This window comes from Oryzias latipes, chromosome 24 (assembly GCF_053564925.1).
Source record: "Oryzias latipes strain Hd-rR chromosome 24, Olatipes_Hd-rR_3.1".
Taxonomy (NCBI): Eukaryota; Metazoa; Chordata; class Actinopteri; order Beloniformes; family Adrianichthyidae; genus Oryzias; species Oryzias latipes.
In genome coordinates this window covers 20,889,397-20,915,580 of record NC_136260.1, presented here as the reverse complement: position 1 = coordinate 20,915,580, position 26,184 = coordinate 20,889,397, and the positions used below count along the sequence as shown (strand labels likewise).

At 39.2% G+C, this 26,184-nt stretch overlaps 2 protein-coding genes across 9 annotated transcripts in view; one reads left to right on the top strand and one right to left on the bottom strand.

Annotated features, from left to right (window-relative positions):
- cep128 (centrosomal protein 128) overlaps positions 1–3,872 on the bottom strand; it is a 38,034-nt gene extending 34,162 nt beyond the window's left edge. For 4 of the 8 annotated variants that reach the window (XM_011491481.4, XM_011491480.4, XM_078943149.1 and 1 more), the window contains exons 1-2: positions 3,172–3,840; positions 2,965–3,051 (exon numbers count right to left, since the gene is read on the bottom strand). In XM_011491481.4, the coding sequence (XP_011489783.3) occupies positions 2,965–3,051; positions 3,172–3,342 (258 nt within the window). In that variant the 5' untranslated portion in view covers positions 3,343–3,840. Of the gene's footprint in view, positions 1–2,964; positions 3,052–3,171 lie in introns of all 8 variants that reach the window. The other 4 variants (XM_020714502.3, XM_004083536.5, XM_078943151.1 and 1 more) reach the window with 2 other exon arrangements.
- A 1,293-nt stretch (positions 3,873–5,165) lies between these two features.
- tshr (thyroid stimulating hormone receptor) lies at positions 5,166–22,979 on the top strand. Its single transcript, XM_011491484.3, has 10 exons — positions 5,166–5,460; positions 12,708–12,779; positions 13,130–13,204; positions 14,990–15,064; positions 15,311–15,385; positions 15,652–15,729; positions 16,662–16,730; positions 18,063–18,140; positions 20,938–21,126; positions 21,313–22,979. The coding sequence occupies exons 1-10, from the start codon at positions 5,294–5,296 to the stop codon at positions 22,778–22,780; spliced, it is 2,346 nt and encodes a 781-aa protein (XP_011489786.1). The 5' UTR covers positions 5,166–5,293; the 3' UTR covers positions 22,781–22,979.
- The last annotated feature ends 3,205 nt before the right edge of the window (positions 22,980–26,184 follow it).

The window sequence follows — 26,184 nt, the reverse complement described above, 5'->3', positions numbered from 1 at the left end:
CAGCGTAAAGTGAAGAGAGAGGTGGCAAAGGCCAAACAGAAAGCTTACGATGAGCTATATGACAGGTTAGACACAAAGGAAGGAGAGAAGGACTTGTACAGGCTAGCCAGACAGAGAGACAGAGATGGGAAGGACGTGCAACAGATAAGGGTGATTAAGGACAGAGATGGAAAGGTGCTAACAACCCAAGAGAGTGTACAGAAAAGATGGAAGGAGTATTTTGAGGAGCTGATGAACGAGGAAAATGACAGGGAAAGAAGGGAGGAAGATGTGGTTGTTGTGGAGCAGGAAGTAGCAGAGATTGGAAAGGATGAGGTTAGGAAGGCTCTGAAAAGGATGAAGAGCGGAAAGGCCGTTGGTCCTGATGACGTACCTGTGGAGGTATGGAAGTGCCTAGGAGAGACAGCAGTGGAATTTCTAACAAGGTTGTTCAATAGGATTTTAGAGAGTGAGAAGATGCCTGAGGAATGGAGGAGAAGCGTTCTGGTCCCAATCTTTAAGAACAAGGGTGACACGCAGAACTGCAGCAACTATAGAGGAATAAAGTTGATGAGCCACACAATGAAGCTGTGGGAAAGAGTAGTGGAAGCCAGGCTTAGGAAGAAGGTGGAGATTTGTGAGCAGCAGTATGGTTTCATGCCCCGTAAGAGCACCACTGATGCCATTTTTGCTTTGAGAATGTTGATGGAAAAGTACAGAGAAGGTCAGAAGGAGCTGCATTGTGTGTTCGTAGATTTAGAGAAGGCGTATGACAGGGTGCCGAGGGAGGAGCTGTGGTACTGTATGAGGTCGTCTGGAGTGGCAGAAAAGTATGTCAGAGTAGTTCAGGACATGTATGAGAGAAGTATGACGGTGGTGAGATGTGCTGTAGGTCAGACAGAGGAGTTCAAGGTGGAGGTGGGACTACACCAAGGATCAGCTTTGAGTCCTTTTTTGTTTGCTATGCTGATGGACAGGCTGACAGACGAGGTAAGACAGGAATCTCCCTGGACAATGATGTTTGCGGATGACATTGTAATTTGCAGTGAGAGTAGAGAGCAGGTGGAGGAACAGCTAGAGAGGTGGAGGTTTGCTCTGGAAAGAAGAGGTATGAAGGTCAGTCGTAGTAAGACAGAATACATGTGTCTGAACGAGAGGGATCAAGGTAGAAGCGTTAGGTTACAGGGGACTGAGGTGAAGAAGGTGCAGGAGTTTAAGTACTTGGGGTCAACAGTTCAGTGTGATGGGGATTGTGGAAAAGAGGTGAAGAGGCGAGTGCAGGCAGGTTGGAGCGGTTGGAGGAAAGTGTCAGGAGTGTTGTGTGACAGAAGAGTGCCAGCAAGACTCAAAGGAAAGGTGTACAAGACAGTGGTGAGACCAGCTCTGCTCTATGGGTTAGAGACGGTAGCAGTGAGACAGAGACAAGAGGCTGAGATGGAGGTAGCGGAGATGAAGATGTTGAGGTTCTCCTTAGGAGTGACCAGGTTAGACAGGATAAGGAACGAGTACATCAGAGGGACGGCTCATGTTGCCTGTGTTAGCGACAAAGTCAGAGAAGCCAGACTGAGATGGTTTGGACATGTTCAGAGGAGGGATAGTGGATATATTGGTAGAAGGATGTTGGAGATGGAGCTGCCTGGCAGGAGGGCAAGAGGACGGCCAAAGAGGAGATACATGGATGTCTTAACAGAGGACATGAAGTTGGCTAATGTTAGGGTAGAAGATGTCCATGATAGAGTGAGGTGGAAAAGGATGATTCGCTGTGGCGACCCCTGATGGGAAAAGCCGAAAGAGAAAGAAGAAAGTCTTTTAGCGAGTCATCACTGTCTTATTTTAAAAGAATTTGTAGAAGCTTTTTGAACCACACGGAGTAAAAGTAGTTGCAGAGGTCCAAATCCACGATGGTATATAGATACCCTAAACTGAAGCGTTATTGCCAGAAATGGGTGGATTTAATGATGCGGATGGAGGCTCACACAACCAACTTTATTTTAGAAAAAACATGGCTTTTCTCTTGTAAAATAATGACTTTATTCTCCCACTTTTTGCCCGTTTTCTAATACAATCACAACTTTACTCTCTTAGATATTTTTTTTCTTTTATGGTGGCCATAATGCTCCGTTATAAGACCAATCTCAAGACATGCTACTGTATGTTACTAGTATTTAAATTTTTTGTAATTTTGCATGTTCTGGCAGTAAAGTTACTAAAAAAAACAGGCTATTATCATATTTCTGTGTTGGAGAACAATGATCTAAAACTGCAAAAACAAATATAATTGAAAGCTGATTGTAAGTCATTTAACCTCTTGAGTTTACGGACGGACTGAGCACTACCGTACTTTGGTTTGGTTTTTTTGCCCGTTTTCTTGGAATAACGACATCTACTATCATGTTTTAACAAGCAAACGCTGTGCTGTGATATAACGAGATAAAAAGGAATTGACTTTTTTTTTCCAGCAAAACAAAGCAGTTTGTCAGAGATAATGTCAAAACCAGGAGAACGGATCAATTTATAACTGATTACTTTTAATCGTGTTCTAACTCAGGCAGAGATTGTGTTGAGGTCGTTTGAGGAGAGGGTGGGGCTGGCTGCAGCTGCGCAGGCGGCTGCAGGTCAGTGATCCTGTGGTCGTTTCATGAGTGACCAGATGAGGGGACCGGGACGTCTCCATGGTTACAGAATGATGCATCAGGGGTGTCACTCGGGACTTGGTCTAGTTGTTCTTGTGATAACATGATAGCAGATCAGTTTCTGTATGAATTTAAAAAGAAATCATTTATGTGTTTTTTTTGCTAAATAATGTAATTTTAGATCAGTTTGCAGCATATTTGAATCAATAGGCATCGATCGAAGGGTTACGTTTGTGCATTTTGAAGACGCTTGAACTTGTGTCAACAATCTTTTAATAGGAGTAAAATCATGCATATGTATTTAGGCTGAAATACAATCACTTTAAACCTGTTTTACAAACTGGAGTCTCACCAGCGCCATGGCCTCAGCCTGGTCATCCGTGTGCTCCCGGTACTGACCCAGCATCCGGTCCACTTTGGTCAAGTTTCGGCTGGTGTCCTGTCAAACGATGATCTCCGTGATCGTAAATCACAACAGACATGGCTGAGCCCATCTGACAGTAGGTAAGGCTGCTCCCTGCCTGCAAATGTTTCCATCACGACGCAAACACAAACGTACCTGCAGGGTGTTCGCCAGGCTGCTGATCTTCTGGCTGATCATGTCTGCAGCCCGGACATCGCTCCCAGTCCCGCTCCCGCTGCTCCTCTCCCGGTCCCGGCCGCTTCTGCGCCCTCGCGACCGGAGTCCTCTGCTCCTGCCGAATGACTCCGACTCGCTCGACGTTTCCATAGTTTCCAGGGCCGATCAAACTCCGCGACCAGGACTCATACAAACGCCAACCGTTAACTTCTACAGCGTTTGTGAATGTCAACTTTTGTGTATGGGATTATTGTGTGTGGCGTTCCGTGGATACATCGTACATTTGTCATATTCACGTTTAACCGCCAGCGAAAGACTCTAAACTACAAAGCAAAACCGCATTCATCCCAATAAATCCCAGCCCGGAGCATTGTTTTGATGATAAATCCTTCCTGCAACAAGTGCCAGCAAAGACGTTAGCTAGCTAGCTAGTAGAAAGTTGGCCAAATAAATTACGCTTGCGATAAAACTCCAAGTTTTAAAAATGTATAAAATAAATCACGACGTCAACAATTTAAATATAACACAGAAAAACGCTGCAATTTTGCTAGAGAAAGAAATTAATGAGTACATCCCTGCCCATCCTTCAGTTTTAGCAACTTAAACCAGCCGCGTCTGTGCAAGAAAACGTTAGACCGTAACAGCCGTAAAGGATGCTGGGAAGTGTAGGCTACTCTGGGCTTGGACACCGACGGAATGTGTGAGATTTAACTACATTGTCCAGATAGAAGCTTTAGCGCCAAGACTGCCGCTAACAGAAACTGAAAAAAAGGAGGAAGAAAAAAATGTTATTTCATAATACATTTTAGTCATGTATAATGATTATTGTGGTGCTTTTTAATTCATTATCACTGTTACAAAATAAAACAAAATCAGTTGAACATTTTTTATTTAATATGTATAACATAGAACATTTATGTTATATAAATATTTTATCAAAGTCCAAATAAGCTACATATGTGTACAATTTTCGTAAAATAAGATTTTTCTTCTTATTCTTTTTTCAAATTTACTTATTTTTTATTTAAAGTAAATAAAAAAACAATAAAACTGTATTGGTCCTACAAAAGGAACTGGAATTGTGGTCATAGTTCTATAAAAGAAGCAGACTATTATATAAAAAAATCAACAACAATAAATAACTAAATAAAGTGTGCAGTTGCTATGACATGATTAAATTAAAAGGTTAGTGATATATTTGCATTTTTTCCCCAAAATAAAAACATTCTATGCAGTTGTATAAATTACTCAGACGTTTAATAAATTAATAAATTTAAGCATATACTTGCTCAGAAGGTGCTTGGCGTGTATGACTTGGTAATTTAAGCAATTTAAAGTGATTTTAATCATTTTAAAGTTACTTAAGTTGTCAATAAATATTAATTTATTATATCTAATGAAAAATTGTACCTAACTTTAATTGTCTTTGAGCAATAATTTCAATTGGTTTCCTTATTTATTCCATTTATGAATGTTTTCCTTTCTTTTATGTGGATATCAAGGCTTTCAATGGTAATTCGGAAACCAAAGTCTGCATTCATTATGTTTGAGGCTAATTTATACTCTTAAAGATAATTTATACTTTTAAAGATCTAAAATAACTGGTAGAAGTGATGTGGGTCTAAAATAATCCATCTTCCGGCTGGATATACTGAGGGCCAGCACTTTTATTTTTTTTATCATAACTAACGAACTGTCAGTTAACTTCTGTCCACATAACATTGTTAGAATAAGAATATTCCCAGATTATTTGGGGAAAAGTGCCGTAACAATTTGTTGTGAAAATACGCTTTAACACAATCAAGAGGAACATCTAAATCCGCTCCAGCAAGGAGGAGGGGGTGAGAACCTTCAAAATCCCAACCTCCCCTCAAGTTGGAAACCACCTCCAAACCCACCGTGGAGCATCTCCACCTTCAGCCTCTGGACCCTGCAAGGCGCAAAGATCTGCTCTCCACAGCTCCACTGTTTTACCTCAGCATTAGCACCAGAAAGGTGGAACCTCTACGTCTGCAGATCCCTCATCTCCTCAGGCTGAAAGTTTCTGGTTGCTGTTGTTGTCGGCGGTGCGCAGAAAGCATTGCCTGCCAGCTGCGCAGACATGCAGGCGATTGCGCTGCTGGCGCTCGTCACGCTCCCAGCCTGCAGCACCGCGTCGGGGGCTGACGCCTGCCCCGCCGTCTGCGAGTGCTCTGAGTGGAGAAGCCTCACCATCTCCTGCTTTGACATTGATGTTCTCCCGAGGTTTCCAGCGAGCACCGAGACGCTGTAAGTATGCGTAAAAACGCATCTGCCAAAGAGATTCAGCTGCTTCCCAAGCGCCGTGAACGACACGTTCTTTTAACTTCTAGAAAACATTAGGATTCAATTGTGTGCTCAGAAGCATCCATGGCTGTCGGAGTTTGAGACAGAAAAGACAACTTTTCTATTTTATCTTTGGAAAAAGTACAGATGTTAGAATTCTGTGAGAATATGACATTTGTGTAATCATCCCCTTTGTTTTGGAAATGTTAATTGTGAAGCAAACCTAAATCTGTATTTTTCCATAAGAAAATATTTTAAAAAAAGCAATACTGCAATATAATTACTCTGCAAGTATGAGCAGCTATTCTGCTGCAACAAAAGAAAAAAAAACGTTTTTGGAATAATAAAGACTGTAACTTTATTAAATGGTCATCATGTTTGGATTGCCATATAAATGCCTTATATGGACGTTTTCACCAAGTGATATGCAATTCTTAATCGAAAATTCAATTTGCAATTTGATAATGCAAATAAGAACGCATTTTGCAATTTGGAATTCAGTATGAAAAATTGAAACTATGACAATTTAAAATGCAATTGATTTGGCTGTTGTTTAACGTTTTATTTGAGATAAATTGTAATTTTTCATATCGAATTCCATGCATTTGCATATTGCAAGCCTGAATTGCATGTTGAATTGTTCATTGCAAACTGCATGTCAAATGGAATTTCAGGTGAACATCTGTCCATAGCCTCATTTCTTTTCATTTAAAACATGCAAAATAAGACTCAACAGATTTATACATTCTAAATTGTAGCTTTGCTTGTTGGAAATATCATTTCTCAATACATTCCTTTTATAAGTTAAAGATGAAAACTGTGAGCTATTCTTAACACAGCAGTGGGTGAAAACACAAACTTTTAATCCTCCTGGATAAAATTAGAAACATATAAAAACCATTTGCAGTACCACTAGAGACTGTACCAAAGTCAACTCTTGACTTTTGGGTTATCAAAGATAAAATAATAATGTTTTATAATAAGGTTAAGAAGGAATAAAATGTAATCAGTTATGGTCATCTCCCATAATTGAATATCTTTTTTTATTGAATGTTATGCAACAGAGAATGTAAAAGGACAAAGGTCTTGAGGGATGGAAATCCAAACTCTCTTGAAATAGAAAACATCAGGCTTTTATAAAGCGAATTTAAAGCCTGCCACGTAAATATGCCACACATAGTACTGTATTTTCAGGTTATAATACTGCTAATGGATACTGTAATATTTATCTTTGTATCTTTGATTTAATTCGTCATTAGCTCAACCTTACTCTTTTTTTTCGTTTTTTTCTTCTTCTTCTGAGACTGAATTACATCAGAGAGACAATAATAAAATAACAAATTTGACTAAATGGATCCTATTTTAGTAAATTCCGCCTGTTGTCTTTCCCAGAAATCTCTCCTGGAATCTGAGTGATCTTAGCTCTCCCAAGAGGAAAGATCTTGTGCTGGGACAACTCCAGCCCTTCACTTTTCTTTTCTGGAACATTCCTTCAGACTTAATTTCTAAACAACACTTCGTGTTGCCTCCAACAGCACCCATCACATGAGATTATCTCCCGATCACTGCTTCAATTCATAGGTCCACATGCCCAGAGAGTCCACTGTAATTTCCTCACATTCCTGCCCAACGTTTACCCAGAACCCTTCAGGAGGATGAAACTCATGAAAGCATACCACGGGGCAATGTCAACTTTTCTGATAAAAATATCTGTCAAACAAACCCAAAATAGAAAGTCATTTGAGCGGCAGACGGAGCTTGGTTTTATTGTGTTCGTTCTGAAGAAGGAACGACCCCAGATGGAGTCCGTCCCACTGAGACCTGAGAGGTTCAGCTGTGGGTTCTAGTGTGTCGGTTCTGTTCTGTTAGTTGTGTTTTTTCCAGTTAGAAAAAGTGGTAACATTTGGCATTTAGTTGTTGATTTTATTTAGATGTTAATATAATATTTCCTGATGGATTTTTAAATCTTAAATTGAAGATATTTGATTAACATTACAAATGCTAATCAATTCTAAGTTAATTATCTTTGTTAAGACATGAATTCCATTTCATTCTAAGCATAGGATCTTTAGTTTTTGTTGCAAACTTTTGACAAAATTTGTTCCAAAATTTAAGCAACAAGATTTTTTTTAAGTGGGTGTGGTAGAATAATCCATATCTGGGGCAATAAAGTTTTACATCTTGTTTGGTTTGATTTGCTTTCACCAAAGAACTACAGCCATACTTTCATGTTTGAGTCTTGTTTAAAGACTCTGCTGAAAATGGTGTTTTCTTGCTGTTTTTACCATGTTTTTGTAGTGTTTTTTTTATAATGGAGGACATATATAAAGAAAACTAAGCTTAACATTACATTTCTGAGGATATATTTGAGATTGTTAATAAGGGGCTGACAAAAGGCTTTTTGAAAAAGCTTGTAGATGTGATGTATTGTAGAAGTGGGTCACAAGCAGTTTCTAACAGTCCCCGCCAACAGCTCAGAGGTGAATTTCTAATGAACACCTGCAGCTCTACAGAAACGATGTCCTAGAAAACAACACAGGTGGTTTGGTTTGGGATTAAAATGGCAAAATCCTAATTATAAGAGCACTGGGAACGCTTATTAACAATCTGGTTACAAACTTTTTTCTGCATATGTGGTTAGATAGAATGTCCAAATGCGGCAGGCTTCATCTTCTCTCGATCTATACAGACATTGACCTGGAGAATACCATTCAGACACGATGCGTTTCCTGAAGCTGATTTTCCCAAAAGTACACTGACTATAACAAAAAAAAGAAGCAGGAAAAGTGCAAGTTTATTACTCTGACCATATTGTCGTCTATTGTCACTTTTACAGTGTCTTTATTTTTATTCTACTAAGAAACTTCTTAAAAATCTAGCAAGTAAACCAGAATATACAGGTGCATCTGAAAACAAAGAAAATGTTGTGAAAAAGTTCAAGCTTTTCGTAAAAATACAGGGTTGTGTTAGGAAGGTGTGGCAGAAAAAATGCTCTGCCAAAACCACCTGTATGAAGCTGATTCGCCGCGGCGACCCCTGAAAGGGAAATGCCAAAAAGGTGAACAACAACAACATTTTTGTTAGTCATTTGAAAGAACAGAAACTCAAATCTTATGTTGAATAATAACAAAAAGATTAAACATTCCAACCTTTTATTTCTTTTTCATTTTACTTTTTACGGCTTACATGACATATTGTGCCATAGGAAATTAGGATATATTGAAAGAATTCAAAGCTGACATCCTAACAGCTCATTTACTTAAGGCTTTTCTGTAACTTCAACCTCTTAAGAGCTGGTGTCCACATATGTAAACACCACAGTCTGGGTTATATTCCCACAGTAGTCAATTCTCCTTAACTGGAGCTTGTTTACATGTGTAGAGGGTCAGCTCAAAGATTAGCTCGGGTCTTCAGATATTAAACGCTCCCTCAATCTTGACCGGGCTGGGCTGACAGATGTCCAGAAGACGTGTCATCAACACCCTTCACATGAAGGACACGGCCATTGCTGCACAGGCTTGTTGTGGCTCTGATTGCCAAGAAAAATCTATTTCAGAGTTTGGGGCAACATCTCAAGGAGTTGACAGAGTCTGGATTTGGTGCATCAAAAGTCACCACAAAGACGAAAGCTAAACATGGGCTGCAGGTCTCACACTTTTCGCGTTAAACCACTCCAGAATCTGTAAGGAGGGTCTGACGTGGGTTTAGGAGAAAAAGAACAGGACTGTTGCCCGATGGTCCAAACTCTTCTTTTCAGATGAAAGTACACAAACACAAAGGCAACTGTCAAAGCAACCTGGTCTTTTAAAAGACCTATAGTGACGCTGGCTGATCTGTTTCTTTCCATGGTGCATGAATGCAGTAATTCATGCAAAAGGAGGTCTAACCAAGCATTGAGTGCATAGAAATTAGTTTTCGGAAGTCTGACTTTTGTACTGAAAACATTATTTTATGATTGTACTAATATGGTAATCTAAAGTTCTGAGAAGCTAAATTTAGGTTTTCATAATTAATAGATTATAATCAGCCAAATTACAAAATCTGAAGGTGAAAAATATTTCAACCTATTCAATCTGGTTCCATATGATATACAATTTCCCTTTATTGCAATGACTGACATAAAATAATGAACTTTAGAGTATTCAAACTTTGGTAGACCAGAGTGTTTTTGATTTGGTCCATACGAGAGTTCAGATGAGGTTTTTCCACCAGCCCAAAGGAAAATCAGAAGCAAACTCTGATCTGGACCAGACCAGAAGCTACGTCCAGACCAGAGCTTGCTTCTGATTTCCCTGATGTAAAATCTTATCTGGTACGGACCAAACAGCTCAGTTTGAGACATTGTGAAAGCAAAGTTAACCTTGACTTAATGCATGAAAACAGTGCCTTTTATCAGTTGGAAACTAAGCATTTATAGCATTTCTGCTTCTATAATTTCATCTAACTTCTTAAAGATCATATTTTGATCTCATTTCAAAGTGTTACCAGTGGACTTTTCATTATTATTTTGCTGTTTTTAGAAAAAAAAAAAAAAAAAAAAAAAAGAAAAGCAGCAGGAGTTTATTTGAAATTTGCCTCTGAGTTGTGGCACAACTCTGCTCCCCCTTCCCCGACCGTTGCTGAAAGCTCTCTGTTTGTATCTCTCACTAGCCTACAGCCCCTCACACCTATCGTTACTGCTGCAACAAAAATGGCGAGCAATATTGGAGCTTGCCAGTTGTACAGTTTTGAGCATTTTTTTGTCTTCTCCTAATTCAAAGCGACTTGAGAAACCCTTGTGCTATCTTAGATGACCCCACCCTTACATTGACGAGTTCTCCCTACCATGACAAAGGTGGATAAAGGTGGAAAGATTTCATGTAATCCATGGACACCAGTGAAGATCACAAATCATTGAAGAAAAAAGGTTCAGAGCACTGTCTAGTGGGTCTAGATGACCCAACTCCCAACGTTAAAGTGCCTAGGATAGCACAAGGGATAAATAAATTCTCAGAAGCATAATCTTGAGTTTAATTGTCTGTATAAATATCTTCCTTCATAAGAAAAATGCCATAAGAACACGTTAAAAACTCCAAGTACACCATTTTCATCGGAGTGGGTCTTTAAAGCAAATAAGAAGCCCTCTTTATCATTGCCTCCCAAGAATCCCAGGACTGACGGGATCTTTGAAATGTTCCTCATTTCATCAACATAAGAGTTTAGTTAAAGTGTTTTCTTTGCAAAGAATATGCGGAAACGTTCTTTTCAGAAAACAAAATGTGAATGCAAAGCAGACGCCTGCACATGTGGATGGCGTGGAGCCTTTTGAGTGCATGGGTTCTGCAGGTGAGCGTCAGAGAGGTGCAGACATGCTAAAACGCCTGGGTAGCGTGACACCCTCCTGCGTCTGGGCGGTGCATTTAAATAAAATATTTACTTTCTGCAGCACATTTCTTAAACACCCAAAGAGCTCCATTTGAGAATAATTAAGACAGAAAAAAGACTTCAAGGTAAAGAGGGGAGAACACCATGGTCCCATCCTTTCAGAAACCGCAGACATCTTGGGTTGGACTTTAAACAAGTGAAAGCTCATTATTGTTGGTGTCGCTTAACCTCTAAGAAAACAGACTGAAATCCTAATGCTGCTTCCTGAGTGGTAACACATGAGGTCTGGGACTGTGTATAAAAGAATAATTCTAAATTGTAGCTTTGCTTGTTGGAAATATCATTTCTCAACCAAAGGATCACACATGCAGTGGAAACTGCAGGGATTTCAACATTTTTAATTAGGGTTTTACCTGAACTATGAGCTCAGCTATGGAGCAGAGTTTCTCCTTCAGACTCATCTAAAAATGCTTTTTTGTCAATCCTGACACCAATCCAAAGCCTCCATCCTCTTCAAATTCAATTCCAAGCCTATTTATCTTCTCTGTGATTTGAATGAGAAATGGCAAGTTGATGCCTTTTCCCCTTTGTAACCTTCTTGATGGGCTGATCGGTTTTCTTTTCCGCAGAAAAATACCTGACGGTCTAACGAGGGTGTTTGGTATCAGGATCTGTTTTTTGTCCATGTGTTTGTTTGAGTTTGTCAAAGTGTGTACGGATTCCTGTGCTCCGCTGTTTTCTGACCGCCAAACCACCCGTGTGAGTGGGATTCAATTGTTCTCTACATAAAGCAAAGACACATTTCAGATTTCTTTTGGTTTAAATGGGCTTTTCCTGGATAAAATAGACTCTGAACTAGCATTGCTTTTCTGATCTGGAAGACAAACACAAGGATACGTGCCGCCAATGTTTTAGGTCTTTGGCTTTAAATCTGAAACCCACTGCATCTAAATCTCCACGGGACGTATCTGTAATTTCTTTGGTTCCATAACGTTGTTTTAACTTGTCGTAGAGAAGACTTTGACAGGCTGAGCCTTTAAGGATCTTCAAGGTTAAAACAACAAAATTCAGCAGCACGTCAGAGTCTCTTTAAACTTTGAAGTGAACACAGAAAAACGCCTCTAAGCTTAATTTGAAGCTTCTGCTATTTAATGTGGATTTACTTACCAATATAAAATATTATGAGACCAGTTTTTCTTTTTTTTTGCTAAGAGTCTTTTTTTTTCAAACATGTTTTTTTTATTCACCTCTGACAGAATTGTACGTTTTGGGGCAAAAATCAAAAAGGGCTAATTGCCTGCTTTAAATAAACACCCCATAATAATCATTGTGAAGAAAACTGATCAGTTCATTTTAGCTGAAGAAGTTATTCAAATCAAAGTGCAGTTCCTTAAACAACCAGTAGGGGCAGGTTTCAGTGTAAGATTTATCAAAAGCTTTATAAAAATCAAAATAGTCTGTTTACTTTTCAGCAACAATTTTATCAGCACTTTAAGCTCATGATTCAAAATAAATATTGGAAATTTGGTAGATTATGCTAAACTAACAAAGACCACTGTGGACAGTTTTTCTGTTCCGATACCTAGTACAAAATTAACTTTATCTAATAAATTATATAACTAGCAGTGTTTCAAAATCACTAACACCGTATTTGTTTGTATCTTATTTTATTTTTTGTCTGCTATGCAGAACGGAAAAACTCAGACATGCACCCCATATGACAATCACACAGTCATGCCAGTACCAAAGAATATGTATAAATGTAGTGATGTGCTCATTTTGCGCACAAGACGTTTCTAAAATCAAATCTTGGAGCAACTGAAATCTCTTCTTGTGTTTTTAACCAGGTGGCTTTTTGAGACACGCCTACCATCCATTCCCACAAATGCATTTTCCAGCATGGTCAACATCACAAGGATGTGAGTGAACGTTTTTTTGAGTGAAGTTTCTGCTGTTTTTAGACGTTTAGCATGTTTATGGCCTGGTGACAGTATTGGTGAATACATTGTAAACTAAATAATGTGTCATTTTTTTAAATCACATATGAGCATTTAGCATAAATGGACTGGTCCGCTAATTTTCCATGACTATGAAAAGTGTCTACAAACCAGGCTGTAGACATGATTTTGTATGAATTGTAAGCTTTAAACTTGTTTTTAGAACCAGCCATGAGTGTAGAACTTCCATTTCTCAGAAAATTGCATTGATATTTCATAAGTGGGACATTTTGTCCTGTAGATTTTCGTTATAAAGTATTTATCTCTTTCAGATATCTATCAGTGGATGTGGTGCTACAGAGGCTGGACAAGCACGCCTTTTACAACCTGAGGAAAATCACCCACATGTGAGTAACTAAAGGAAAAGGGCACACTCCTCATTGATCTCTATTGATTAAGCCGTTCTATTTGCTCTCCAGAGAGGAAAAAACGCTTAATTTTGTAGCTCGCCAGCAGCAAATGGAGGCAGGAGAGAAACACATTAGGAGCTTATTTCGTCCTCCCTCCTGCGTTTCATCAAGGTGCCGCAGAGCCGTTTCACCAATTTATGGGGCTGAGAAAGATAGGTCTTTCGGGATCCCTAAAAGCTGATTTGATAAGAATCTGTTCAATACAATGTTCCCCATCGAACCGCATTAGCTCTCATAAGCATGTTAGAAAAGGGAAGGAGGAGACAGTTTGTCCTCTCTTTCTTGTTTTTTTTTCCTGCCCAGCTCTTGTTAGAGCAGCTCAGGGGGAAATGTCTAGCATGGTGGACTTACTTCTTAATTAAGGTTTGGAGATTTATGGCTGAGCCTCCTGCTGGACCAGCAGAAAACCTTGCAGCACTTCATATATTCCTGCAAGACACCTTGTCTATGTAAAGGATTTGTTCCAACTTGCAGCCCTCTGCAACTCATCATGTACAGATATGTATTGATGGTATTGATGGTCTGGGCAGTTTTAAAGTGGAGCTATAAATTAGATCTTGTCTGACTTAAAGTTTTAATTGGCTTTAAAGTGTTTCTTTATTCTCCTTTCACTTCCGTTGAAGCTGCCAAATTCCAGATCTCAAAGTTACCCGTTTGAACTGAGGGTTACGTTCTGTGGTTGTACTTTGGATCTCCAGGGCATATTTCCCACTCGCTGGTGTGGTTTGGCAGAATAAACAAGACAATAGAGTTTCTTTAAGGTTTCCTTCTTTTCAGACCTGAATCACCGTTTGCTTAAGTCGGACAGTATTTGTTATTGGAGCTTAATTTTTATGGCTTTATTTTGTTGGAGGTTTATGTCAGCCATTTTTCATGGGGAACGTCACACTCACTCGGTTCAGTGCTCATATACAGTCAATGGTTGTGTAGACAGTTTTAAAAAAATTTTTTTAATATACTTCTTCAATGCTATATGTGGCTTTATAACAGCAAACATTGTGAAATACTTTGTTTTCTTTCATAATAGAAGCTAAATTGCCTTCCTGCACTGTCCATGCTATGCATTGGAAGTATATGACTACATCACAATGTCGTGACTGTATCTGCACAAAATTTGATGACCCTCCAATGCAACTGTCTCCTTTTTTCCCATTTAGCAGATCCAACAGCAGATGCACTCTTTGAAGTTCAACCGATCTTGTAATTCTGTGCAGCTTTAGAAAGAAAATTTGGTTCTGTTTGACATTTATGCTCACGGATGTTCTTGGAGCAGACTGTACTTTAGAGGGTCCAGAATTTGGACAGAACATCATGGTATTCAGTTAATTTGAACTTGGATAAAACTTTCATTTCACACAGTTTTGTTTGATCTTTATACTTTTCAATAAGATTGTACTGAAAAATGTAATAAAAATCAATATGAAAACTAATTCATTGTTAAAACAATGCAACAACTAGAAAAAAAGAGACTTCTGCAGAGTCTTCACGTGCACCTTATTAAACTAAAAGAACAGTAACTTCTTTCAACATATGTCTTTTGTTCTGGTTTCCACTGTTCAGATGCTTCCCATGTTTCTTTAAATTTCCTTTCTTCTCTCATCCAGTTTGAAGGTTCTCCACTGTGCTTTTCTTAACAAACATTCCTTAAGACAGGCTCATGTTGGGCTTTAATAGGTCAAATAAGTTTCAGTGCCTGACACCTCCTTGTGCTTGTTCTTTCAGAGAGATTCGGAACACAAAGAATCTGAAGTATCTTGACCCAGAAGCCTTTAAGTCGCTCGCAAATCTCAAGTATTTGTAAGTATTCCTGTGAAAAGTTTGGTTAATTAAATCTCTTTCAACAAATATTCATATAAAGTGATGTAAAACATACAGATATAAAAGCTTTCTAACGTTAAGAAGCATCAAGGAAATTGTGAGGCCTTTTAAATATCACAACAGTTTGTTTGTCTAGTTTTATTCTTAATAAATTGGCAAAACTTTGACCAAAAAGAACAAAAGTTCTCTGCTTTTATATTTTTAACATGTTTTTTTATTGTTTAGAGGGATTTTCAACACAGGCCTAACCCTGTTTCCTTCCCTGAGCAACATCCATTCAAACTACATGAACTTTATACTGTAAGTTGGGTTTGTTACAACTGTTTTTTTAAAGAAGCCAAATCATTTTGAACCGTTTTGGTCTACGATCAAACAGAAGTGTTCAAAAACATACTGCCAATATCAGTTTGTATATTTTTATAAACTGTCATTTACATTTTAGAGATAATTTTTGCTAAATTCTACCATTAGACCCGTTTCATTTTGTGTCATTCTGCTCATGCCTGCTTCTACATTTTTGTACCAAAAACAAAAAACTGCTGCTTTTCGGATTTCTTTCTTTGCAGGGAAATTGTTGATCATCCTCACATCACTGAGATCCCAGCAAACTCATTTCGCGGCGTCACAAGTGAAATGCTGACAGTGTGAGTTAATCTGAACAACAGAATACACATGTCTACATGGGAAGAAAGACTTGAATAACAACCAATCTCACACACAATGGTGCTTGTGAGTAAGTTTGGGAGTCAAATATCGGGTTGGTATAAAAGTTCAAAGGTCTGGCTTGGATCTGTCTCTGTAGCAGAGAAACACTAGACTTATTAGATCATTTTATTTTCCCTATTTCTATTTATTGTCTTAGTAAGGTCAATTGTGTCAGATAAATTCATCAAGACAATAAATAAAAACACAGTAAGAGACCACACCAACAAGCAAAGCTTCTTGTGAACAAGAAAAGACTCCCATCACCCTTTTTCTCTCGAAGGACTGCTGCTCTCAGTGCTCCTTCTATTGAGAATACAAGTGGAAGGTTACAACTCATAAGCAGAGAAACAAAGTTGAAAAGTTCATTAGGGGTGTCGTATAATGAACCTTTTGGGCATGTTTTCAGTACAAACAGCAACCTTCCTTATCTGCTAAGGACAGTGTGTTGTAAAAACCCCTCATCCTAGTTTTTGGGGTAATAAGCACGCAAAAAACACAGAATTGTTGCTGTAAAGGTAAAAAGATCATCTGTAAACTACAGTTTGTGTTAACATTTAAGAACACATTTAAACAGTAATAAAAACCAAAACATTTTTTTTTGCATGCTGTTTCTTGATTTTATTGAATTAAATTGTTGTTTGTTGTGGACTTGTGCAATAAGTGGACAAGATGTGCAATAATTAGACTATTTGTGCAACGAACTAGTATGTTGGTAGCATTTTTTCTAAGTTTTTTTAAACTTTCTATTATTATAACATGTTATGTAGTTTACTTTTTTCTGATTGTGTGACTGAAATGACACTAAAATGTCTTTGTGCATGTCACAATGACAATATAGTCTGTTCCATTCTTCTATTCCGTTTCATTCCAGAATGCTGTATGGAAATGGCTTCAGAGAGGTACATCATCATGCTTTTAATGGTACAAAGCTGGATCAAGTGTATGTATTTGTTCAATTTGTTTTGTTTTACGTAATAAAACTGATGTACTTTTTGTTAAGACCCACTCTGATAAACATGTTTTTGGTATTGTTGACATGTTCTTTTGGCATATTTCTCATGAAGATGGACATATCTAAAGGATATTAAGCTTAAAATTGTATTTCTGAGTATTTTTTTGTTCAAATGAATCAGGGGCAGACAAGAAAAAGCCTTTTGAAGAAGAGCTTCTTTGTGAAGTAGAACATACACTGGAATGGCCATAAGCTGCCTGCTCTGAGCTTTCAGTAAGTCCTCTCTGGAGGCAGGTTTATAATTAATATTTAAAAATTACGGTAATAATAATTAAAGGACCACTGGGAACGCTTTAAAAAAAGATCAAAAGATGACTGGAGTCGGTTTTTAAAGTGCACATGCACCTTCATTTCGATTGTTGTTGGAATCAGCTCTAAATGACGGCCAGAACTCAGATTTTGTTTTAAATTCAAACATATCATCAGGTCATATCTCCCTTAATCTGTTTTTAAAACTGTTCAGAGGAGATTTTTCAGCTGTTTGTGACTTTTGGGCTAAAATGAAGCAGAGCTGGCTTTGGCTTTGGGTTTAGCATGAAAATACAAGTGAAGATAAGCAGAGTTGTTTTCGTTAAACTTTATGAAAAACTTGATTTCTTTAGCTTTTTTTCTATTACTGAGGCTCTTTTCCAGCAGAAGAAATGGATGGTTCTTAATAAATTTGTCAATATGTACTTAATAATTTCTTGATTAGCAAGTGGGGTTATTAAAGACAAATAATTCTAACACCTTTTATAAAGTCAGCCAAGTCTCTTAGAATTACCTTCAGTTTCTCGGCTCCACATATGCATGCTTCTCCATTCATCAGTCTCATTTACACTCCCACAGTATTCTTCGGTTTTACTATCTTTCTTTTTTGCCCTTTGGTCTAGAAATTTGCATAGTCAGGATATGAGATATTAATGATATTAATTTAGGACCCCTCATTTCTTTTGCAACACCTACTCTCAGCCAAGCTCTGTGCAAAAGTCCAATTAAAGCGTTGGTCTGTCACTAGCGAGTGTGTTTGTGTTGGAGCCAGACCTCTTCTGAGAGGCGAGCTGATCCAGCGCAGGCTGACCAAGACAAACAAACTCCTCACACGTCTATTATCATGATCTCATTTGGGGAGATGTGTAGGAAGGTGCAGTGTGTTTAAGGAGCACATCTTCACAACAACACTTACAACATGACTTTTTTAATCATGTTTCACATAGAGACAACATACGAGAGACCTTTGCTGAAATGTGCAGGATGTAACTTATGCTTTCATGTCCGTAGTGACCTCCACAGGAACACGTTTTTGACAAACATAGATGACAGAGCTTTTGTTGGAACCATCAGCGGCCCAATGCTTCTGTAAGTATACCAGATTTTCAAAAGAGAAAATGGTAACGGCTACATTTTTAATATTTTACATGTTGTAAAAGAGAGAATTTGTCTTTTAAGTATGCATAACTATGAAAAGTACATCTCATCAATGTGGAATAAACAAAGATGTATCTTATTATACTCATAAGCAGGGGTAGACTTTCCATTAGGCAAACGTAGGTAATATATTTCCAAAGACATTTTTCTGGGGTCGAGAAAGGGCTGCCCCCCTCAGCCTGCAGGTCCTCTGGATGCTGGCTGTTGGTTCTGCAAGTTCTGGAGGGGTGGTGTACGTCTGGCAGTCCCCTTGGTGGTGTGTGCTGGTGTGACTGATAGCTTTAGCCTCGTTTCCACTGAGCGGTATGGCCCAGTCCAGTCTAGAATGGTCCAGGCAATTCAGGTGAGCGCTCCCACTCAAAGTTGGACCGTCACGGTGCATGCAGGTGTGGTGCTAACAACAATTTGCCATTTCCATTTGGCTTTTGGTATTTCATATATACAAAGCATTTGATGTTGTTTAAGAGAAACAGCTGCTTTCTCGGCACTTTCTTGGCTTCTTTTGTCCTAATGACATTCAGCCAATCAACAGGTTTCATCGTGTGATGACATTAGCACCACCCTAACCTGTTTGTTCCATCTCTCTATGGACCTACAGTACAACTCACGATGGGCTCAAAAATGGTACAATTCGATCGGGCATAATGGGTCAATTTTATAATGGAAACGCTCAAAATACCGGACTGGACTGGACTGTACCACTCAGTGGAAACAAGGCTTAAGAGTCCACGCTGGACTCCCCACTAGGACTCACATGGCTGGCTCTGGTCCATTAGCCGCCTCAGACCAGTCTTAGCTCCCATGGAGATTTTGGTGCTCAGGAGGGGTCTCTGGTTTGTTCCTGGGGTGGGGGTGTCACCTACCACCTTTCTCAGCATGTGGATTGGAGCTGTTGGGCCTAGGATGTCAGTAATTTTTGTCAGTTGAGAGGCCTGGTGCTTTATGGTTTAAGGGGGTGGGGGGCTCCAAACTCTACCCTCCTTTCTTATAAGACATTTCATCAGACGTTTGAGGGCAAGTGTTGGCCTGGGTTGCACCTGGGGCCTTAGGCTGCCAGGCAGTGGTACTGTACCCTTTTGGTTACATGAGTCTGCCCCTCTATAATAATTATTACCATTCTAAATGGTCAGAAATGCTGAAGCTGAGTCTTTGTAATGTATGGATGTGGTCAACATTTGTGTGAAACCTTTTGATGAACTTGCACCTTAAACATTCTATGATTTATTGCATAGACAAGAGTATTTTTATTTAAGGTGACTTATGTCTGACAGTTGAATTTTTCAGTCATAAAACTAACTATAAAGGGACATATCATATACGTTAAACCTTATTGGCCTGCTTTCACGCTGTGTTAAGTTACAGTACATTTCAGCAATGTCCTCATTCAAAACTAGATGAAACATGTCTGCAAGACCGGATAAAGTACAGATCATCTCCCCACAGCTGTATTGCTGTGAGCATGAAACCTGACACATCATATGAAAACATGGCTGACGACCCTCAGACTTTTCAGTGTCTTTTTGGGTCCTTCTTCGTGTTAGAAGTCATGATGATGCCAGGATGTTCTAGCATGGAAACGTGGTTGCTGCCATGGCTTTAATCCATTTTCTGGGTACCATCTCAACACGACTTCTCCCTCTGTTCAAGTGTTTTAAGTGAGGCCACTTTAATGAGGTCATGAGCTAGACATCTGGAAATGACAAAATCAGACACTTGCAGGGTCTGTGCTGCTTTGCACAAAGACTCCCATGAGAGGAAAAGTATACTGAGGACAAGGAAGTGAGAAAAGCAAATGGGACTAAAAAAAGGACCAGCTGTTAGCAAATATGAAAACAGTCTGACTTGTGTTTTGCTATTTTATCCAATTATCCAATAACGGAGATTTATGATGGATGAGGACATTTCTAGAAAGCAAAGGACAACTTGGAGAACATCCCAGCCTTGAAAGGAATAATTTCCAGTGCAGGGATGTAACGCTAGTGGACTTGAACAGGATGTTGGTACAGAGCTCCGTCCCTTTTTGTCTTTGTCCCACTGAGCATGACCTGGTTATAATGGTCCAAGAAATAACATACTTGACCTGTGGAGGTCATGCAAGGAAACAGATGATGGGTGTTGTTTATTGCGTCTTTGAGACCTCCCGTTTCATCACGTCTAGCTTTCTCATACTTGCTGATGTTTTGTTTGACCCAAAGTCCTGACTTGAACCTTTTGTGGTAACACAAACAGCATATTCATTATTATAAAGGGCTGCTAATAGGTAATATTTAGCTAACTAAGCTATTACATAAAACCACAACCAAGCATTACTATCATTATTTAGTAAACATTTTTATACCAAAATGGCTGCATTCGACCCAAAAAATTTATTTTGTGTGTCAGATGTCACGATTGATCTTAATGATTATAAATGGTAATATGTTATCAACATTTATTCATTTAGAAAAGTAGACCCCTACCATGATAGAACCTTCACCATATTTTAGATTACTTACAATAGAATGTGTTTTTTTCATATTGGGTGTTGGACAAATGTATCTTCTGGCTGTCTAAGAACATTTTCTTTGCTTTACTCTGTTGTTCTGAAAGCTTCTTCCATTATTTCTGATCCGATATCTGTCTGTTACCTTGTATCTTTATCAAATGCTTATAGATGCTATTTCAAACTTTTTACATTTGAGGTTATTCAGGAGTGTAACAAGTAATTTTTTTGGTTTTTCTCTTTTAGGGATGTGTCAATGACTGGGATTATGTCTTTGCCCACCAAGGGCATGGAGTCTCTGCGGGAACTGAAGGTGCGCAGTGCCTGGGCTCTTAAGAAGCTGCCCCCCATCAAGGTCTTTAAACACCTCACTGTTGCCAATCTGACTTACCCAAGCCACTGCTGCGGTTTCAAAAACCTCAAAAAGAAACGAGGGTGAGAAACACTTCAGGATTTTCTAACCTAAAGAATCACAGGAAGGGTGTGTTGAGGGTAATCCATGTGTGTACAATAAATCCTCTTTCTCGACCTGGGTTAATATATTTCTTGATTTCAAAGTGAATTTCAATATGGTGCTCGTTCTGATTAAATCATGTTTACTGTTAACTGTGTGTTTTTCAGCTTCCTGGAATACATCATCTGCAACTTAACTGCTTTCTACGACCAGCATCACAAACGATCTGTGGGGCCCCTTCGCATGCCCACTCTTAATGCAGACAGCGTTGTTGAAACTCCTGCAGCCCAGGAGCAAAGCGATGGAGATTATCAAGAAATCCATCAAGATTGGAGGCAAGGAGACTTCCATGGCAGCCTCCTCTACCACACATACTTCGGAGGGCAGCCTGATGATGAACTTGGTTTTGGAGAAACCCTCAAGAACCCCCAAGAGGACAACAGTCATGATTTTGATAGTCGTTATGATTATGTGGTGTGTGAAGAAGGGGAGGAGGTCGCATGTGCACCAGTACCCGATGAGTTCAATCCTTGTGAGGACATCATGGGTTATGGCTTCCTGCGAGTGTCTGTGTGGTTTGTGAGTCTGCTGGCTGTGCTGGGAAACTTGGTAGTTCTCCTGGTTCTGCTCACCAGCCATTACAAGCTCTCAGTCTCCCGCTTCCTCATGTGCCACTTGGCCTTTGCAGATCTGTGTATGGGCATTTACCTCCTGCTTATAGCATCTGTAGATCTCCACACAAGGTCTGAATACTTCAACCATGCCATAGACTGGCAGACCAGTCCTGGGTGTGGACTTGCAGGGTTTTTTACAGTCTTCTCCAGCGAGCTTTCTATCTACACCCTGACAGTCATTACTCTTGAGAGGTGGTATGCCATCACTTTTGCTATGCGGCTGGATCGCAAACTGCATCTATACCATGCAGCGGTGGTGATGTTAGGTGGATGGATCTTTTGCCTTCTCCTGGCCTTGCTCCCGCTGGTTGGGGTGAGCAGCTACCAGAAGGTCAGCATCTGTCTCCCAATGGACACCCAGTCCACAGCTGCTCAGATCTACATCTTGTCCGTGTTGGTTCTAAACATTATGGCTTTTTTCGTAATCTGTGCTTGCTATATCAAGATCTACTGCACGGTGCGTAATCCCCACTATCACTCTGGATCCAAGGATACCAACATTGCCAAACGCATGGCAATACTCATCTTCACTGACTTTCTTTGTATGGCACCCATTTCCTTTTACGCCATGTCAGCCGTTCTGGATCGGCCCCTCATCACTGTCTCTAAATCCAAAATTTTATTGGTCCTCTTTTATCCCCTGAACTCCTGTGCCAATCCATTTCTCTATGCCATCTTCACAAAGGCCTTTAGGGGAGACATATTTATCCTTTTCAGTAAAGTGGGCCTATGTCAGCAGCGAGCACAACTGTTTAGAGGCCAAACAGTTTCATCAAAAGGAAGCAACGGGACTTGTCAGGTCCGTAGAGACAAGGTGAAGAACCAAGGAGCCTTAGACCATGAAGACATACCCATCCACCTAAGAAAGTGCTCCAAACATTTGTACAAAAAGGCAATAAGCCAGCAGAAGAGCACTGAGGAGAAGGACACCATAGGTCAGCCAGACTCCACTGTGAGGTAGAAAAAAACAAATCAAGTTCAGGGGCCTTAAGGAGCTGTGGATATATCTGTTAAGAAACTTAACAGTACGCTCCAACATTTGGTATCTGATTTAGCTTTCAGATCCAAGTCGAGGTCCGGTCACCATTCCGGCTGTAATGATTTAAGGTTCCAGCTGAAACATGAGCCTGACTTCATCTCACTTGTACTCCTGTTCACAACAGTGGAAGAACTGTATTTTGTTTTCAGAGAAAACACATCCATTTGTAAAGCAGTGCATTTATTTCCAGGGTCCGAATTATGAAATGAGTGTAATTCAGTGTAAATCTAAACGTTAAAGGGAATTTAACGAGACTTTGTAAGCTCCTGGCTTTAAAGGGATTTGATTACTTTTCTGTGGAACATAAGGCATATTTTTTAAGAAGCTTTAGGACTTTAATGAAGCTGCTTTCTTTTTGTGTCTCCATCACATATCAGGGTCCTTAGTAAGTCTTTCCTTAAAATATGAACTTTCCTTACATAAGCTGATCTGTGCCTTACCTGATCTGAGTTTTGTCATGTTTCAGAAAAGGTGTGAAGGTATTCTGCCCTTCTATAATTCCCAGTTAACACTCAGAGAAAACAGTTCTGGATGATCTTGTGCCGGACAGCCTGCTGGCTCAGTGCCGTTCAGTTTTAGAAGCTTTTCCAGTAAGTACAGAAGCACCATGACTCTATACTCATGAAAACATATAATTGTGCATGGAGACCCATAAATGAATAAAAAAATCTTTTCACCAACTTTTGATGTTTGACTCAGTGCTTAAAAGGAGAAAATGTATAAGAGTTTTTAACTGGGATGTGGACTTGAATGTTTCTTTTTCTGCGCACATCTGTAATAAGACATAAAATATTTGTAATTAGTCTATCTATCTATCTATCTATCTATCTATCTATCTATCTATCTATCTATCTATCTATCTATCTATCTATCTATCTATCTATCTATCTATCTATCTATCTATCTATCTATCTATCTATCTATCTATCTATCTATATATATACCCAGGCTGTGTCCCACCAAAGTGGGGTAGCCTAGACAGGGCACACATTCCTACCTCCCTCCTTCTCTTCCCCAAACCCTCCTCCTTCAGTGTGTGTGTGTGTGCGTGTGTGGGTGTGTGTGTGTGTGACTGGTCTAAGGCCTTTGTAATTACTAATAAATTAATTTCATTTTTATTTTTTCATGTTATTTTATTTTTAATATTATTTCTTTATTTTTTATTATGATTTAATTTAATTTTCATTTTTTTTCTGATTATTCCAAAAACAGAATTGCTCACCGACCCTTTTAAGTTCCGAATGATACTGGAAAATTATAAACACATACAGTTGAAAACAGTGCCTATTTTTGCAACATCAATGTTCTTTTTGGGCATGATTGTGTTATTTTCCCAGACCTTTTATGAAAACTGGTGAATTATAGCTTATAGGGGAGATGGCTTTACCTTTGCTGGATGAGACGAAAGTAAATACAGCCGAGACTTCTTGACAGCTGCGGAGCTCCAGATTGTGGGATACAGACTAAATATGCTTTGAAGAGCACCCTCTGCCTAACATCTGGTTGGCATTTCATTTGCAAGGTGACACTTTTTTCATGTACCCATGGGGAAATAGATTCCAGGAAAATGGGATCATTCCAGACCTTTCTTTTTTTTTTCATTTTACTGGCATATTTGTCTTGGAAGATTTTTGGCCACATTCCTGCTCAGTTTTTTTTCCCTGTGGGAGAAAATATACACAGAAAGCATCTCTGGATGACTTAGATTAATCTCTGAATGCAAACAACTTTAAACTTCAAGTAAGGCCGCTAATAATTTTATGAGACATAGATTCCCATATGGAGAAGTGGTTCCTCTCATTATCCAATTCTCTGCGAGGCCTCTTCAAATGTAAAGGACTGTAAAGAGAATGATGTGGCTGGCTGCGTAACTGAGGGCTACTTAACGTCCACTCACAATCTACCAGCAAGTGCACGTCAAGGAGGATAAAAACCAGTCTCTACACATTTGTACGAGTGTCTGGTGGAATGTAAAATGAGCATGGGGTGGTGCCGTATTCCTGCTTTACGCTTAAACTCAAAGGCTTTCTCAATCACGGCTAACATATAGAATTCCAAGAAAAATGTAGGTAGATTAGACTTAACAGACAGAGCTGGGCAAAGCGAAAATGACTTGTTCTTGATTTGTTTTGACATTCCTCCGACCGGCTTTTTAAGCCTCACTGATCTGGTCTTACAAATAAACCCCTACGATAGCAGTTCGGCAAATAAGCAGGGCCGAACTTGACGCTGCACCTTACCGACACAAGATCCAGTTGCAGGACTTTAACAGGGGGGGAAAGAAATCATGAAAAGCACTATTCAGGTCAATCAAGGCACCTTTTAGACCAGCCTCTGTCCCTCAGAGGAGGAGAGAGCCCCTAGCATTCAGCTCCTAAACCTGAAAACATCAAACCTCTGATGGTCGGCCTTTCACGCGTCCATTCGCCAGTCAGACCCTCTTCAAGACTCAAGTCCCTCTTTCCTTCTGAAAGCTCTTGAATGACGAGCAGAGCAAAGCAAAGTGTGCTACACTGTCAACACATCCCTTCCTCAGCAATGAAACTGAAAAAGGTTTGAATTTTGATGCAGATTTTCTGCTGTGGCTTAAGTCATTTTTCTGTAACAGAACCCAGATTTAACCAACTGTAGATCCGCTTGAAAAACCTTCTCTGATTTACAAAAAATAAGAGTGGTTTTGGCATTTTTAACCCTTAGTGCTATCCAAGGCACTTTAATGTTGGGAGTGGGGTCGTCTAGACCCACTAGACAGTGCGCTAAACCTTTTTTCTTCAATGATTTATTATCTTAACTGCTCTCCAACTTTATCCATATTTGTCATGGTAGGGATAACATGTCAATGTAAGGAGGGGGGGGGGGGTCATTCTGACCCCATGAGATAGCACAAGTGTTAACATGTTCTTGTAGCATTTTTCTGATAAAGGAGGACAAATATGAAGAAAATTGAGCTCAAAAGCAACATTTCCTTTCTTATACTTCTGGTAGCATCTCTTATTTTTAGCACATAAGTCACTCCTGATGAGCCAATCCAAAGCACAAACCGCCAAAACTGTTTTCCATGGAGGACTGAAGCACATCTGCTGCTGGATCATTTATGAAGATGATGAACTTTTTAAATCCTTTGAAAGCAGCAAAGAGTTTATTGTTTATGTGTTTCTTTTTCTTGGTTCATTTTGTTGAATCACTTATGGAATTGTGAAAAAAAATAATATTCACTAATATATTGGGATGTAGGTGACATATACTGCAGTTATTGTCTATATACCAAGAATACTAAAAGATAATAACTACAAACAAATAAGTAAATGGCAGCATTTAAAACTAAA